The 13,772-nt window shown below is 34.0% G+C and overlaps 2 protein-coding genes and 1 pseudogene across 2 annotated transcripts; all 3 read right to left on the bottom strand.

The window, feature by feature from the left end:
- Nucleotides 1-111: 111 nt before the first annotated feature.
- LOC101310920 (protein SRG1-like) lies at nt 112-1,650 on the bottom strand. The gene is made up of 4 exons (XM_004305143.1): nt 1,347-1,650; nt 918-1,171; nt 463-787; nt 112-366 (listed from the first exon to the last, which is right to left on the bottom strand). Exons 1-4 carry the CDS (start codon nt 1,602-1,604, stop codon nt 112-114), a joined length of 1,092 nt encoding a protein of 363 aa, XP_004305191.1. The 5' UTR covers nt 1,605-1,650.
- A 4,570-nt stretch (nt 1,651-6,220) lies between these two features.
- On the bottom strand, nt 6,221-8,314 carry LOC101297557 (protein SRG1-like). Its single transcript, XM_004302704.1, has 4 exons — nt 7,997-8,314; nt 7,550-7,803; nt 7,002-7,326; nt 6,221-6,901 (listed from the first exon to the last, which is right to left on the bottom strand). The coding sequence occupies exons 1-4, from the start codon at nt 8,255-8,257 to the stop codon at nt 6,647-6,649; spliced, it is 1,095 nt and encodes a 364-aa protein (XP_004302752.1). The 5' UTR covers nt 8,258-8,314; the 3' UTR covers nt 6,221-6,646.
- Nucleotides 8,315-9,602: 1,288 nt separating this feature from the next.
- Nucleotides 9,603-13,772, bottom strand: part of LOC101310630 — a 7,818-nt pseudogene continuing 3,648 nt past the window's right edge.

Below are 13,772 nucleotides of genomic sequence, written 5' to 3'. Positions count from 1 at the left end.
TTACCATGCATACATGAATGTGTAAATTTGCTTAATTATTATTTTTAATTGAAAAGGAAATATATGATTTTTTTTTATTTGACAAAGAAAGAAATGCTTCTTTTAACTAAATCAAGCGCTTCCTATTTTTGCATTTTGAGTGTGTTCCTTCCCTTCCATTTTCCTCTTCAAGCATTTAATCAAATAATCTCCATATTTGACCTTCTTGTACATCTGAATGGTGCCTGATGACTCTAGTAGATGATGGAACGGTTCAATTTCCACATCAACATGTGGAAAGATAAACGATGCATAAGACATTCTTGCCTTGCTTTCGTTTGTCACGGCTCTGTGTTCAATGCTTTTGTACTTCCCGTTGCTCCATATCTGTCATATGGCAACATTATAAATTATGAAGTTTAAAGAGAGTATGTACTGTGTAATAGTTCCCTTTGATTATTGCAACACTAGCAAGATAACTACCTCAAGAGCATCTCCAATATTCACAACGAAAGAGTTTGGAATTGGCTTGACTGATACCCATTGTCCTTGTTTCCGAATCTGTAATCCTATAACATTATCGTCTTGCATAAGTATAGTAATGGTGCCTGCATCCGCATGTGCACTTAGACCTAGAACTTTGTCAGGCATGGAGCATGGAGGAATGTAGTTTACGCGCAATGCTGCAGCCAAATCTTGATGCAGTCCAAGAAGAACATCCTTCTCCATCCCCATTGTTAAAGACAGAGATCTTAGGATTTCCTCTGCAACTCTTTTAACTTCACTAGCATATGCCTCAATAGCCTCCCTTCACAAACGTCAAGGCATTGTTTTAAGCAAAAATATAAATAAATAAAGCAGAAGTGAAACTGACTAAGCTACAAGATAATAGGAATGAAAGAAAAATAAAATATAGACAAAAAAGAAAAGAAATATACTTGTATCCCTTTGGTGTGGTTGGCCAATACTGAAGGTTCCGGATCTGAGATGGGTAAAGAGTGAGAACCAGTGCGTCGGACCAGTCGAGTGTCTGCTCTTCAGTTGCCACAGAGGGTTTCCCATAACCTTCACGTTTGCCTTCTGCAGTTGACATAGCAAATTTATTCTTCTCTTCTAAAGGAAGTCCAAAGAACTTCGCAGAACCATCCTTCATACCCTGCAACACTTCTCTTTCCACTCCATGATTTACGAGCTGCATGAAGTTCATATTGATGTTAGTTTTATTTTCATGCCGATAGTCCTCAACCAGTTCGGATGTATGAGTCCTTACACTTGATCACAACCACTCTTGAGTGCCACAGCTAGCTAGTCTATCTCAGTTAGTTTTATTTATCACAAATTAATGTAGTTATAATAGCAAATATTACCTGGAAGAATCCCCATTCCTTGCAAGCCAGATCCAGTTTGTTAAGCTCCTCCTCGTTCCCACTTGCGAGCAGAGAAAAATCGACGATGGGGATATCATCAGAAGAAAGATCATCACAAGTAGTTTCTATACTCTTTGGCTTGTCTTGTTCATCTATATTCTTTAAAAGGTACTTCTCAGGGATCTTTAATGGATTACTCCTCACCAGTTCTTGAACATTTGGTTCTACTGGCGGAGATGCTATACCAAGACTGCTCATTTTAATTTTCTTGTTGTGTTACAGATCAGACTTACGGGTTGGCTTCAACGTGCACCAGAGGAGAAGGTATGCATATAAAAGAAAAGGGCAAGCTTTTGCTTGATTACTTAATTAGTTAATTTCTTTTCTACTTTTTAGCATCTGTCGACAGTGGACGGTGGACCTATATACATTTATTAGAATAAGGTGTTTGGTATACATTTATTAGAATAAGGTATTTGGTATAAAACGTGTTTTGGAGCTCTTGATCTCAATGTTCCTTTCTTTTCCAGGTTTGGTACGTTTCAAAGGGGTAAGATAGGCTTCAATGGAGTCGAGGAGGCTGCTAGCTAGCCGGAGCTCCACTGGAATTAAGCACCTAGGCGATGGAAAAGATTCGTCGTTTAGGACGCACTTTCCGTCGAGATATAAGACTGGGTTAAGATGGAATGGATGGAGCCAGCAGCGAGCTAACCTATTTTGTTGTCATGCATTATTATTGACAAGGGACAATAATTCATGCACACCGTATGTACGTACAGTAACTCTTTTTATTTTTATTTTTATGGGATCGTACAGTAACTTGAAGACAAGCAAATATGCATGATTTATCTTTTGTTGGCCATGCGTAAGTAACTTTTGTTCGTATGGTCAGATACAATAAGAAAACAACAGTCTTATCGATCAGCTGTCACTTTTGTGCTTTGCCGGTCAGATACAATAAGAAAACAACAGTATTATTGATCAACAGTATTATCGATCAGCTGTAACAAACAAAAATAATATATCTTCCGTCGGTGAACGATCACTGTCAGGCATAGAACAAGCGGAAGGCCATAAAACGTTTTCCTTTTGAGGCAAAGTTCATTGATTAATCATTCATGTAATAATGTCTAGAGTCATTTCATATTTCATGTTATATTTAGGAAGAGATGTAATGTTGCTTTCAAAAAAAAGGAAGAGATGTAATGTATACAGTGACTTTTTTATTTTATTTTTTGATCAAGTAAATTATAACTTTGTGAGTCGAACTCATAATCTCTCACTTACTAAAATGAAGACTATATCACTAGACCAAATGGTACTTATATTGATATTTTTGAAAATAACTTTTTAGGAAAAAAAAATTAGAGAAATTTTATTAACACATCTCTAATTACTAGATACACATCTCATTCTTAATACACCACCTATTGTTTTTATTATTTTAACATTTTACTATATACACATACCCAACCTTCTTACAATACCCTTATTTAAAATACATCACTTATTCACTAAATACACAATCCATTCATTAAATACATATACTTTTCTAGATATGCTACTCAATTTATTAAAAAAAGGAAAAGAAAAAAATAGGAGTATATATATAGCATCAACCTAAGTTCTAGTTTGGTGTTCAATTTGAACGACCTAGCATGCATGAACAGTTTAATCTAAATTTCAAATTTCAATTTGTACTATCGATAGTAAAACCATGATAATTTAATATTTGATAAATTAATAACCTTAATTAAATAATATTTTTTGTCAGCCCCAAAATAAAGAATTAGCAAAATTGATGTCGATAAATTAACAATCTCGATTAAATAATATTTTTTTTCGGTCCCGACGTTATTAATTTATAGAGATTTAAATTATAGGGCTTGGTATCTTCACATACGTTGTTCTCGTATAGAAGAAGAAAACTTTTAAGCGGATATTTTATTTCAACAAGTTTTCTTTACTTTTGATATAAATGTCTTTTTTGGTAATTTTACGTACCCACAAACTCTTATATAATTTGTATAAAAAAAGAGATGTGTATCTAGCATTTAGGGATGTGTTAATAAAATTTCTCAAAAAATTATTCGATAGTTTAATGTGAAAAATATATTCCAAATTTTCAAAAGCATAAGAATAAAAAGGTAAAAACGTCAATCTATTCTTTTAATTTTCCTTGTAAAAGGTAAAAGTTGAAAACATTTCACATCCCTAAATTTTATGATTTGAAAGAAAATCTCAACAGCCAATAAGTTCGAGTGTGAATCATCAGTTCTTAAGTACCAGAAAGAAAAATAATATTAAAATCATAATCATTAGTTCTTTACAACCATTTCGAAAGTAAGATTTCACACTATACCAAAAAGCCATCAGACGATGATAAATTTTTACCGTTGTCTGATAGACTCCATCGTTGTTTTTGATTGATTGTCATCACCTGGTGCTACTAAACAAGTAAACAACAGCGTGAAACCGTTGTCTGATGAAAGATTGGACAAGTGCAACAACTAAACAACTGTTGTCTGAATACTAGAAAATACAACGCTAGTTATACTGGGGAAGGCTAGGGTGAGTTGATGCATAGTATGCATCAACTATTTTAAAATAATATATAAAAATGAACAACCTGTTGTACAGGTAAACAGGTCATCCAGTAATATTATGACATGTGTAAAAAAATTACAATTTTAAGGATCTTTTAATTATGTTATACCTGAATTGTTCAAAAACTTGTAATGAGGATCGTAAATGTTGTAATTACTTGGTTTACCACTGTAATTACCACTAAATACGTTAAATGTGGTATTTGCAGTAAAGATATCATGAACAGTGTAATTTACTTAAAAAATGACCATAATTATATAAAAAAGAACTATTTTACAAGATTAACGACTTCAGATAATTTAGGTTTGATTATTAATATTTACAATATTCGTTGTCACTAGAGATAAAATTATCGTTATTTTCGTAAAAAAGATCGTATTCCAAGTAATATAAAAAATACGACTATATTTACTAGTTATACCTTAGTTGTTGTAATTTATAGTAAAACACGTTGTATTATAAGCAATTATCTCAATCAGAACAAAATTTACATAATTACTAGATCAAGGAGTTTATTACACAAACAACTTATTTACCACTTTATTGTCAGATTGGTAAAATAGTTCTTGAACTTGTAATTGAAAAAATTACTATAGATACAAGTTTGATTACTACTTTTTCAACAATTCGTCGACTTATGAATCAAATGGTTCTCATACAAAGAACTACCATGAAATTGACACTGATTACTACTTTCACCTCAATTGTCGATAAACGATGTAAAAACGTCGTCACATAACTTAAAACTTCTTAAAAGATAGTAATTACAATATGAAGATCCTCATTACACTGTAAAGGACTCAATGACAATTTACTCATACTATTAACATTTTACTAGAATAACAACACATTCATTATTTTATTGGTATACATGTTCTATACACTTTTTTAACAATGAAGCTTTAACATTTTTATTCTTTTAACAACCAATTTAAACGTTTTTATGTATAAAAAAATAAATAAATCGGTATATCCAAGCATCCACCAATTATTGTATAATAAAGTTTCTTCCACAAAATTCTCAAAAAAAAAAAGTTTCTTCCACAAAATGTAAATTATAGACATGTACATGCATGACCTGCTCTAGACTTTGTTGGAGTATAAAATTATAATTCCCATGGATTGCCTATTCGAGTGACACCACTTGAGGTTCTTATTATATATCTATGTTCCAGAGCTTTCAGTCTCACTCTTATCTCAATGAAAATTTCTTCAATGCTCTACTAGTTCTAATCTCATTGTGATCCTCACCGTCTTACTCATCGTCTTCGTCTTCCATCTAGGCAACACTAAATAACCAAATGTCAAGGCAACCCAATTCTTGATCATGTTGAGGAAAATGTATCCATAGAAACAAAAATTCAAAATCCAGATTATTTAAATTTCTAAGTGACAATGTATCAAACACCAGAAGAGCCCAAAACTGTATGTTTTACAGTTCTTACTTTCAGAGAGTTAGCAAACACCATATGAGTGAAATAGGATAGGCAACCCAGATGAAATAGGTTTCTGCATCTTTGCCAATATAAAAGATACATCGAAACCCAAACAGATGATGGTCGGGAAAGAAGATCTTTGCCAATAAAAAAGATACAAAATCAAAACCCAAACAGATGAAGAATCCTGGTCGGGAAAGAAGAGGAACTTATAAACCAACCTCTTTCTCCTTCCTCTCCTCTTCTCTTCCTTGAGTTCCTTCACTTAGGTTTTTATCTTTGCAAATCGGTAGAGGAACAGATTGACGTCTTTCTCGATATGTTCTTCGTTATAATTTATCTAGGGTTTTCTAAATTCTGTTTTTTTTTTTATCATTATATTTTCCAAGTATAAGTTACAATTTCAAAAAGAAAAATGAATTACATGTTACCAGGTAAACAAGTTACCAATATTGAATAATCTAGACCGTTAGATATATTCATAGTTTAATTATATCCAACGGTTAAGAATATTTAAAAGAGTTAATGCATGCTATGCGTTTATTCACCCTAGAATTTTCTAGTTATACTTACCGTTATGTGAATCAATACAAATCAACAAGGTTCTCTAAATAATTCTCCTTTAGATTAATTGTTCTTTAGCTTGTCAAAAAAAATAATTGTTCTTTAAGTTTTAATCAGACAATAGTTTTTTTTTTTAAGTCTTGACGTGTTAAAAATGACTCCAACAACAGTTTTTGCTGCACTTTTAGCTATGTTTAACTCGCTCAAACAATTGTTTCTAATGAATTGGATAATGGTTTGAAATTGACTCTTAAGACCAACTATTTTGTACGAAAGAAATAACATCTTTATATTGAATGAAATTGAAGTGTACATGAGGGGATGCTTAGCATCGAATCATAAAACATTACAATATGCTAGCTATATGCATACGTACATATGGATTCAAAATGGATTGGGGTTGGGAAAGAGCAGGAGCGGATCAAATGGGAAGCTGAGAGGAGTCAGGGAGGGTCTCGTGGTCGAGGGCGGTGGAGAAGGAATGAAGGAGCAAGAGAGTGAAGGTAAAGATGAGGGAAAAAGATGTATGCTCCACGTCATATTGTGACGTCACCACTAGAGGAAATTTGAAATTTTGTCCAGTTTATTAGATAGGTTTTAATAACATTAGGGTAGACGTGATTTAAAAAAAAAAACACATAAACAAAAGTGAAAAATGACTCAGGTTTAGCCTTTTAGGGTTGCACACTGAACTTAAGTACTTCCTAGTTTTGCATTTTGAGAGTGTTCCTTCCCCTCCATTTTCCTCTTCAAGCATTGAATTAAATAATCTCCATATTTGACCTTCTTGTACATCTGAATGGTGCCTGATGATTCTAATATATGATCGAACGGTTCAATTTCCACATCGACATGAGGAAAGATAAACGATGCATAAGACATTCTTGCCTTGCTTTCGTTTGTCACGGCTCTGTGTTCAATGCTTTTGTACTTCCCGTTGCTCCATATCTGTCATATGGCAACATTATAAATTATGAAGTTTAAAGAAAGTATGTACTGTGTAATATATAGTTCACTTTGATTATTGCAACACTAGCAAACTAACTACCTCAAGAGCATCTCCAACATTCACAACGAAAGAGTTTGGAATTGGTTTGACTGATACCCATTGTCCTTGTTTTCGAATCTGTAATCCGATAACATTATCGTCTTGCATAAGTATAGTAATGGTGCTTGCATCCGCATGTGCACTTAGACCTAGCACTTGATCAGGCATGGAGCATGGAGGAATGTAGTTTACACGCAATGCTGCCGCCAAATCTTGATGCAGTCCAAGAAGAACATCCTTCTCCATTCCCATTGTTAAAGATAGAGATCTTAGGATCTCCTCTCCAACTCTCTTAACTTCACTAGCATATGCCTCAATAGCCTCCCTTCAGAAATAAATAAAATTAAAATAAATGCAGCTTTTGTTTTTGGTGTTGACGATGACATGTATCATGTATGAGCTCATATTGCAAATTTGTTAACCACAGGGACAGAAATGCGAGATTAGTTTATAAACGATGAGCAGAAGTGAAAATGACCTAAGCTACACATAAATGACAGAATAACAGGAACAAAAGAAAAATGAATATTGACAAAAAAGAAACATACTTGTATCCCTTTGGTGTGGTTGGCCAATACTCAAGGTTCCTCATCTGGGATGGGTAAAGCTTGAGAACCAGTGCGTCGGACCAGTCGAGTGTCTGCTCTTCAGTAGCCACAGCGGCTTGCCCATAGCCTTCACGTATTTCTTTTGCTGTTGACATGGAAAATTTGTTCTTCTCTTCTATAGGAAGTTCAAAGAACTTCGCAGAACCATCCTTCATGCCCTGCAACACTTCTCTTGCCAGTCCATGATTTACGAGCTGCATCAAGTTCCAATCAATGTTAATTAGTTAGTTTTAGGGAGTTTTATTTTCATGTCGATAGTCTTCCACCAGTTCGTATGTATGAGTTCTCACACTTGATAACTACCACGTACTCTTGAGTGCTACAGCCAGTCTATCTCGACTAGTTTTATTTAATTATCGCAAATACAGTTATAATAGCAAATATTACCTGGAAGAATCCCCATTCCTTGCAAGCCAGATCCAGTTTGTTAAGCTCCTCCTCGTTCCCACTTGCGAGCAGAGAAAAATCGACGATGGGGATATCATCAGAAGAAAGATCATCACAAGTAGTAGCTATACTCTTTGGCTTGTCTTGTTCATATATATTCTTTAAAAGGTACTTCTCAGGGATCTTTAATGGGTTACTCCTGACCAGTTCTTGAACGTTTGGTTCTACCGGCAGCTGAGATGCTATATCAAGGCTGCTCATTTTAATCTTGTTGTGTTACAGATCGATCAGATGGGTTGGCTTCAACGTATACACTGGTTTGATGAGGAGGTATGTATATAAAAGAAAGAAAAGGGTAAGTTGGCTTGCCTGATTTCTTGCTTTTTAATTTCGGCACGCAGCAGTCCATGGACACATACGTTTTTTTATCATTAGGATAAGTGTTAGGTATAAAACGTGTTTTTGTGAAACGAATTAGAAATTTGATTAAAAATCAAAGTTAGGTATGTATATTATTGGACACTTTTCAATGCAAAGACTCAAAGTGGAGAGGGCACGTTGATTCAAATATATGTTATTGAGGCTTGATTATGCATTTTGTAATGCATGTTTTGCTACCATTCCCACTCCACTCCCATGATTTAGTAATTAACCAAATGATATCGGAAACATAGAATGATGTAGCACTACTTTTGTGCGGGATTTTAACAAAATCAATTTATTTTTTAATTTTTTTTTATGAAAAATTAAAATTTATTTGTTTTGATCATCTAATTTTTTTTAAATCAAAATATTAATGATTTCATTCATAACATATGTAGAGATTACAATGTGGCTATTGCTATTAACACGTTTTTTTTGCTATTAACACGTCTCATCTATTTTTCTATCAACACATTTTTATTATATTTATAAACTTATTACTTGAATTTGATTCATTATTGGTTCTCACCATATAAAAGATGTGTTAATAGTAAAAAATAGTGTGTTAATAACACCACCCTTAATGATAGTATCCTCCTAACAAAGTTCCGCGGAACTCACAAAATACCATACGTGAGTCTATAACTACATGGTCATAGGCCCTTATTCTAAAACAATTAAGCAATTAAAAATCAAATAAGGCCCAGAGCCTAGGTCCAATATCCCAGGCCCTAATTGTTCAAGCTCAAAACAAGACCCAGGCCTAAAATAGCCTCAAACGATGTGGTTCACTGCTGATACGTATACGTATATGTCATACAAATTGCAGCAAAGAAAAATAGAGAACACATGCATGCTTGGCCTTTTTCCAGAATACGTACAATAGTTACCACCCACTTGTTGTCAAAAAAAAAAAAAAAAGTTAACCACCCACTTATTTAAAGTTTTTTCGTATGATAGCAACAACATTATATTTTGAAATTACAAACGCACTTACCCACAGAGGCATAAAACTTTATTTAACTGGGTGTAAAAACTCCACACAGAAACATTCTACACCAATTCAATACTAGAAATATGGCCTAAGCCCTAAGGGGACAAAACACTGAAGCATGCATATGGTTCATATTATTGATGACAAACGAACCCACTATATAACTTTTGCAGATTGAAACATCTGCGCTCAGGCACTAGCAATCTTGGCCATATGAATGTACGACTTCCCCCTAAGTTTTCCCTTCAAAGCATTCATCGTATAATCTCCGTATTTGATTTTCTTGTAAGCTTGCAGGGACCCAGGTGGCTCCAGCAGATGATCAAATGGTGCAACTTCCACATCACCTTGTGGGCAAAGAAATGATGCATATGATATCCTCACTTTACTTTCGTTTGTGACGCCTCTATGCTCAATGCTCTTGTACTTCCCGTTGCTCCATATCTGTCATTCATAGACATAGCTATTATATAAACCTTTTTCAATTATTTTTTCTTCTTCTAATACTTCATCGATTAGCATCACTATGATGATTACCTCAATCAAATCACCGACATTTACAACGAGAGCATTTGGAATTGGCTTCACTGGAACCCATTGACCTTGTTTTCTGATATGTAATCCGGTGACATCGTCTTCTTGCATAAGTATGGTTATGGTGTTTGTGTCCGAGTGTGGACTTGCACCCATTACTTTATCAGGCATGTGGCATGGAGGATAGTAGTTCACGCGCAAGACCTGGTCCAATTCTTGATGCATTCCAAGAAGAGCATCCTTCTCCATCCCCAGAGTTAGAGATAGAAAGCGTAGGAGCTCCTCTCCACTCTTTTTACTTCAATGGAGTATGCTTCAACAGCCTCCCTTCACCACCGATGTAACATGCATGGATTCATATACATATATACTTTATATTTACTAGCTTTGTACTCGTGCATTAATTGTGAAGGAAATAAATATATAAATGTCTTTTTATTATCAACTTTTTGGGGCGATTCACAATTTGGTGTAGCCTGAGTGATTGGCTTGCTAGTTATCTTCATATATAGTAGTAGAGATAAGAGTGAAAATATGTAGATCGAATGAGAGTGTAGATTTTACTCCATATATTTGTTTGTAATAAACAACTTGGCCGATTTCATCTAAGCATTGATACTCCAAGTAGCTAGACAATCTATGCTATTCACACACTATCCATCTTTTTATTACTACGTACTAGCCTCTTACCTGTGCATCAGATGCACGGGATCAAAAAATAAAAAAAGTTTGGGCCAATGATAAAATGATACATTTAGAAGTAACAAATAATAAAACTGTTAACAAATGTTCCTTGATGATAAAACAATACACCCATTTAAATTCTTTAAACCGTTGCCCATAAATTTTAAAAAAATTACATGTCATGCCACTGACAAAAATAACCACATATTAACCATTATCCATCTCTCTCACTCACTCTCAACTCATCTCCCTCACTCTCTCTCTCTCTTCTCTTTCTCTCTCTCCGGCAAATCACTCTCTCCGGCGAACTCGTTGTCCTCCACCGAGAGATTGATACCATTACCAAAGCGAGCTCAGAGGGAACATATCTAGAAACACACAACGGAGCTCTCCGCCGTCGTCATCGACGATTTCATCATCCACTTTGATTTTTCTTTCATCCTTTAACAAATCTCTTATGTCATTGCTTTTCGGATTAATTTTGATCATCGTCTTCAGCTTACAAGGTAAGCTAATATGGTTCTCTCTTCTTTATCAATTGATTGCTTTTTCTATTTCATGTGATTAAAACTAGAAATAGAAAAAGAAGCTTGAATTCATGGGTTTTATTGTATTATGGGTATGTCATTTATGAAATAGAATGTTGTGTCATGAATCTTTTATTGATTAGATTGTAAATGCATGTTTGTTTGGGATGTTTAATTTGTGTTATGTTATTTGGTTATGCACACAAGATGTTTGAGGAAATGTCTGTGAATGAATTTTGGTGTTTTTGCTCGATGAGAGCGCAGTAGACCTTGATGTGCTAGTGAGGGCTGACCTTCTCAAGTTCTTGAGTAAGGAATGTGAGGAAAGAGATGCTACACGCTGCAAAGAGATGCACATTAAAGATTAAAGCTTAAGAAATACGAAATTCTGCCCAGATTTTCAGTCAAATTCGACAGCAAATTGCAGGCAGCTCAGAGCGATCCAAGAAACTTGCCTTACATCAACGGAAAGCTAGAAGAGTCTAGTTTCCAGAACATTTTGCGGATCGTTGATAGCTATTTTGTAGAGAAAGTTATAGCCGTCGGAAGGAGGGAAGGTCATTATGCAGAAAACTGGAAAATGAAGGAGAAAAGTCTACCAAGCAAGTGTTTAAGGACTTAAAGTGTTTAAGGAGATGCAGAGAGTTGGTGGTTTTATTGAACAGCTAAATGAAAGATTATTTGTGTGGAACATATCTCTATTTATTAAGCTTGATGTTTCTGTTTTTGGGTTTTTCAACACCCAAACAATTTTATAATGTTTTATACTTATGCAGATTGCATTGAAGGAAGGTAGTGATAAAGTCATACTGAAATCAATATTAAGTGCACTAAAGCATGGTGACAATAATGGTTCACTTTCCCTTTCTGCTCTATTTTGTAATGAATTTTGGATTAAACGATGAATGAGGAAAGCCAGAGTTCTAAGAGTTGTGTTGGCACTAAATTGTTTTCCTAGGTATTCTTAATTTGATGATTTACAGTTAATACAGATTATTTTACTTTGCCATATTCTGTGTTCTGTGTGAGAAAAAAAAGTGTAGCTTGTTATGTAGAATGTATGAAGCTACACATATAACTATCAGTCGGTAGTTACATGCATAGTTACATGGATAGTTACATTGATAGTTAGATAAGTACCTTAATGTAGGTACACAAGTCATTTACATAATAATAATTGCAGCGTGCCGCTGCACCGCAACGGCAGCGGCACACTGCATATTAGAACAAAAATCTATTAAAATCCATGTAACTACTCATGTAACTAGCAATGTAACTACTCATGTAACTAACAATCTGTAGTTACATAGATAGTTACATGGATAATTACATGGATAATTACATAGATGGATGGTTACATGGATAGTTACATGAATTGTTACATGGATTGTTACATGGATAGTTACATGCATAGTTACATAGATGGATAACTACATGCATAGTTACATAAATGAATCGTTACATAGGCAGGTACACAAGTGTAGCATGCATGTAACTACCCAGGTAACTATCAATATATAGTTACATCAATAATTACATGCATAGTTACATCGATAGTTACATGCATAGTTACATGCATAGTTACATGCATAGTTATATAGACAAGTACACAAATGTAAGTGTAGCATGTATGTAACTACCCAAGTAACTATCAATCTGTACTTACATGGATAGTTACATTGATAGTTACATAGACAGTTACATTGATAATTACATGCATAGTTACATAAATAGTTACATGGATAGTTACATAGACAGTTACATTGATAATTACATGCATAGTTACATAAATAGTTACATGAATGGATAGTTACATTGATAGTTACCTGGATAGTTACATTGATAGTTACATGCATAGTTACATGAATAGATATTTACATGCATAGTTACATGAATAGATAGTTACATAGACATGTACACAATTGTAGCATGTATGTAACTACCCAGGTAACTATCAATCTGTAGTTACATGGATGGATAGTTACATGGATAGTTACATAGATAGTTACATGGATAGTTACATTAATAGTTACATAGATGGATAGTTAATTACATAGACAGTTACATTGATGGTTATATGAATAGTTACATAGATGGATAATTACATATATAGTTACATTGCTAGTTACATAGTTACATGCATAATTACATAGATGGATAGTTACATGCATAGTTACATGCATAGTTACATATATGGATAATTACATGGATAGTTACATGCATAGTTACATAGATGGATAATTACATGGATAGTTAGATAAGTAGCTTAATGTATGTACACAAGTCATTTACATAATAATAATTGCAGCGTGCCGCTGCACCGCAACGGCAGCTTTCCGTTGCGTATTAGAACAAAAATCTATTAAAAATCTATGTAACTAGCAATGTAACTACTCAGGTAACTAGCAATCTGTAATTACATAGATTGTTACATGCATAGTTACATAGATGGATAGTTACATACATAGTTACATAGATGGATAGTTACATGGATACTTACATAGATGGATAATTACATGCATAGTTACATTGATAGTTACATAGGCAGGTTAATGTTGTTACACAAGTGTAGCATGTATGTAACTACCCATGTAACTATCAAACTGTAGTTACA

Source organism: Fragaria vesca, linkage group LG6 (assembly GCF_000184155.1).
Source record: "Fragaria vesca subsp. vesca linkage group LG6, FraVesHawaii_1.0, whole genome shotgun sequence".
In the NCBI taxonomy this organism is placed as follows: Eukaryota; Viridiplantae; Streptophyta; class Magnoliopsida; order Rosales; family Rosaceae; genus Fragaria; species Fragaria vesca.
This window is presented reverse-complemented; position numbering and strand designations above follow the sequence as displayed.

Excerpts from the sequence above, each read along its gene's own strand:
- LOC101310920 (XM_004305143.1), bottom strand. The coding sequence starts at position 1,604 with ATGAGCAGTCTTGGTATAGCATCTCCGCCAGTAGAACCAAATGTTCAA. Across the intron at positions 1,172-1,346 it reads AGGAATGGGGATTCTTCCAG|CTCGTAAATCATGGAGTGGA; the intron begins GTAATATTTGCT and ends AACTTCATGCAG. Across the intron at positions 788-917 it reads ACCACACCAAAGGGATACAA|GGAGGCTATTGAGGCATATG; the intron begins GTATATTTCTTT and ends ACGTTTGTGAAG.
- LOC101297557 (XM_004302704.1), bottom strand. The coding sequence starts at position 8,257 with ATGAGCAGCCTTGATATAGCATCTCAGCTGCCGGTAGAACCAAACGTT. Across the intron at positions 7,327-7,549 it reads ACCACACCAAAGGGATACAA|GGAGGCTATTGAGGCATATG; the intron begins GTATGTTTCTTT and ends TTATTTCTGAAG. Across the intron at positions 6,902-7,001 it reads ATGTTGGAGATGCTCTTGAG|ATATGGAGCAACGGGAAGTA; the intron begins GTAGTTAGTTTG and ends GCCATATGACAG.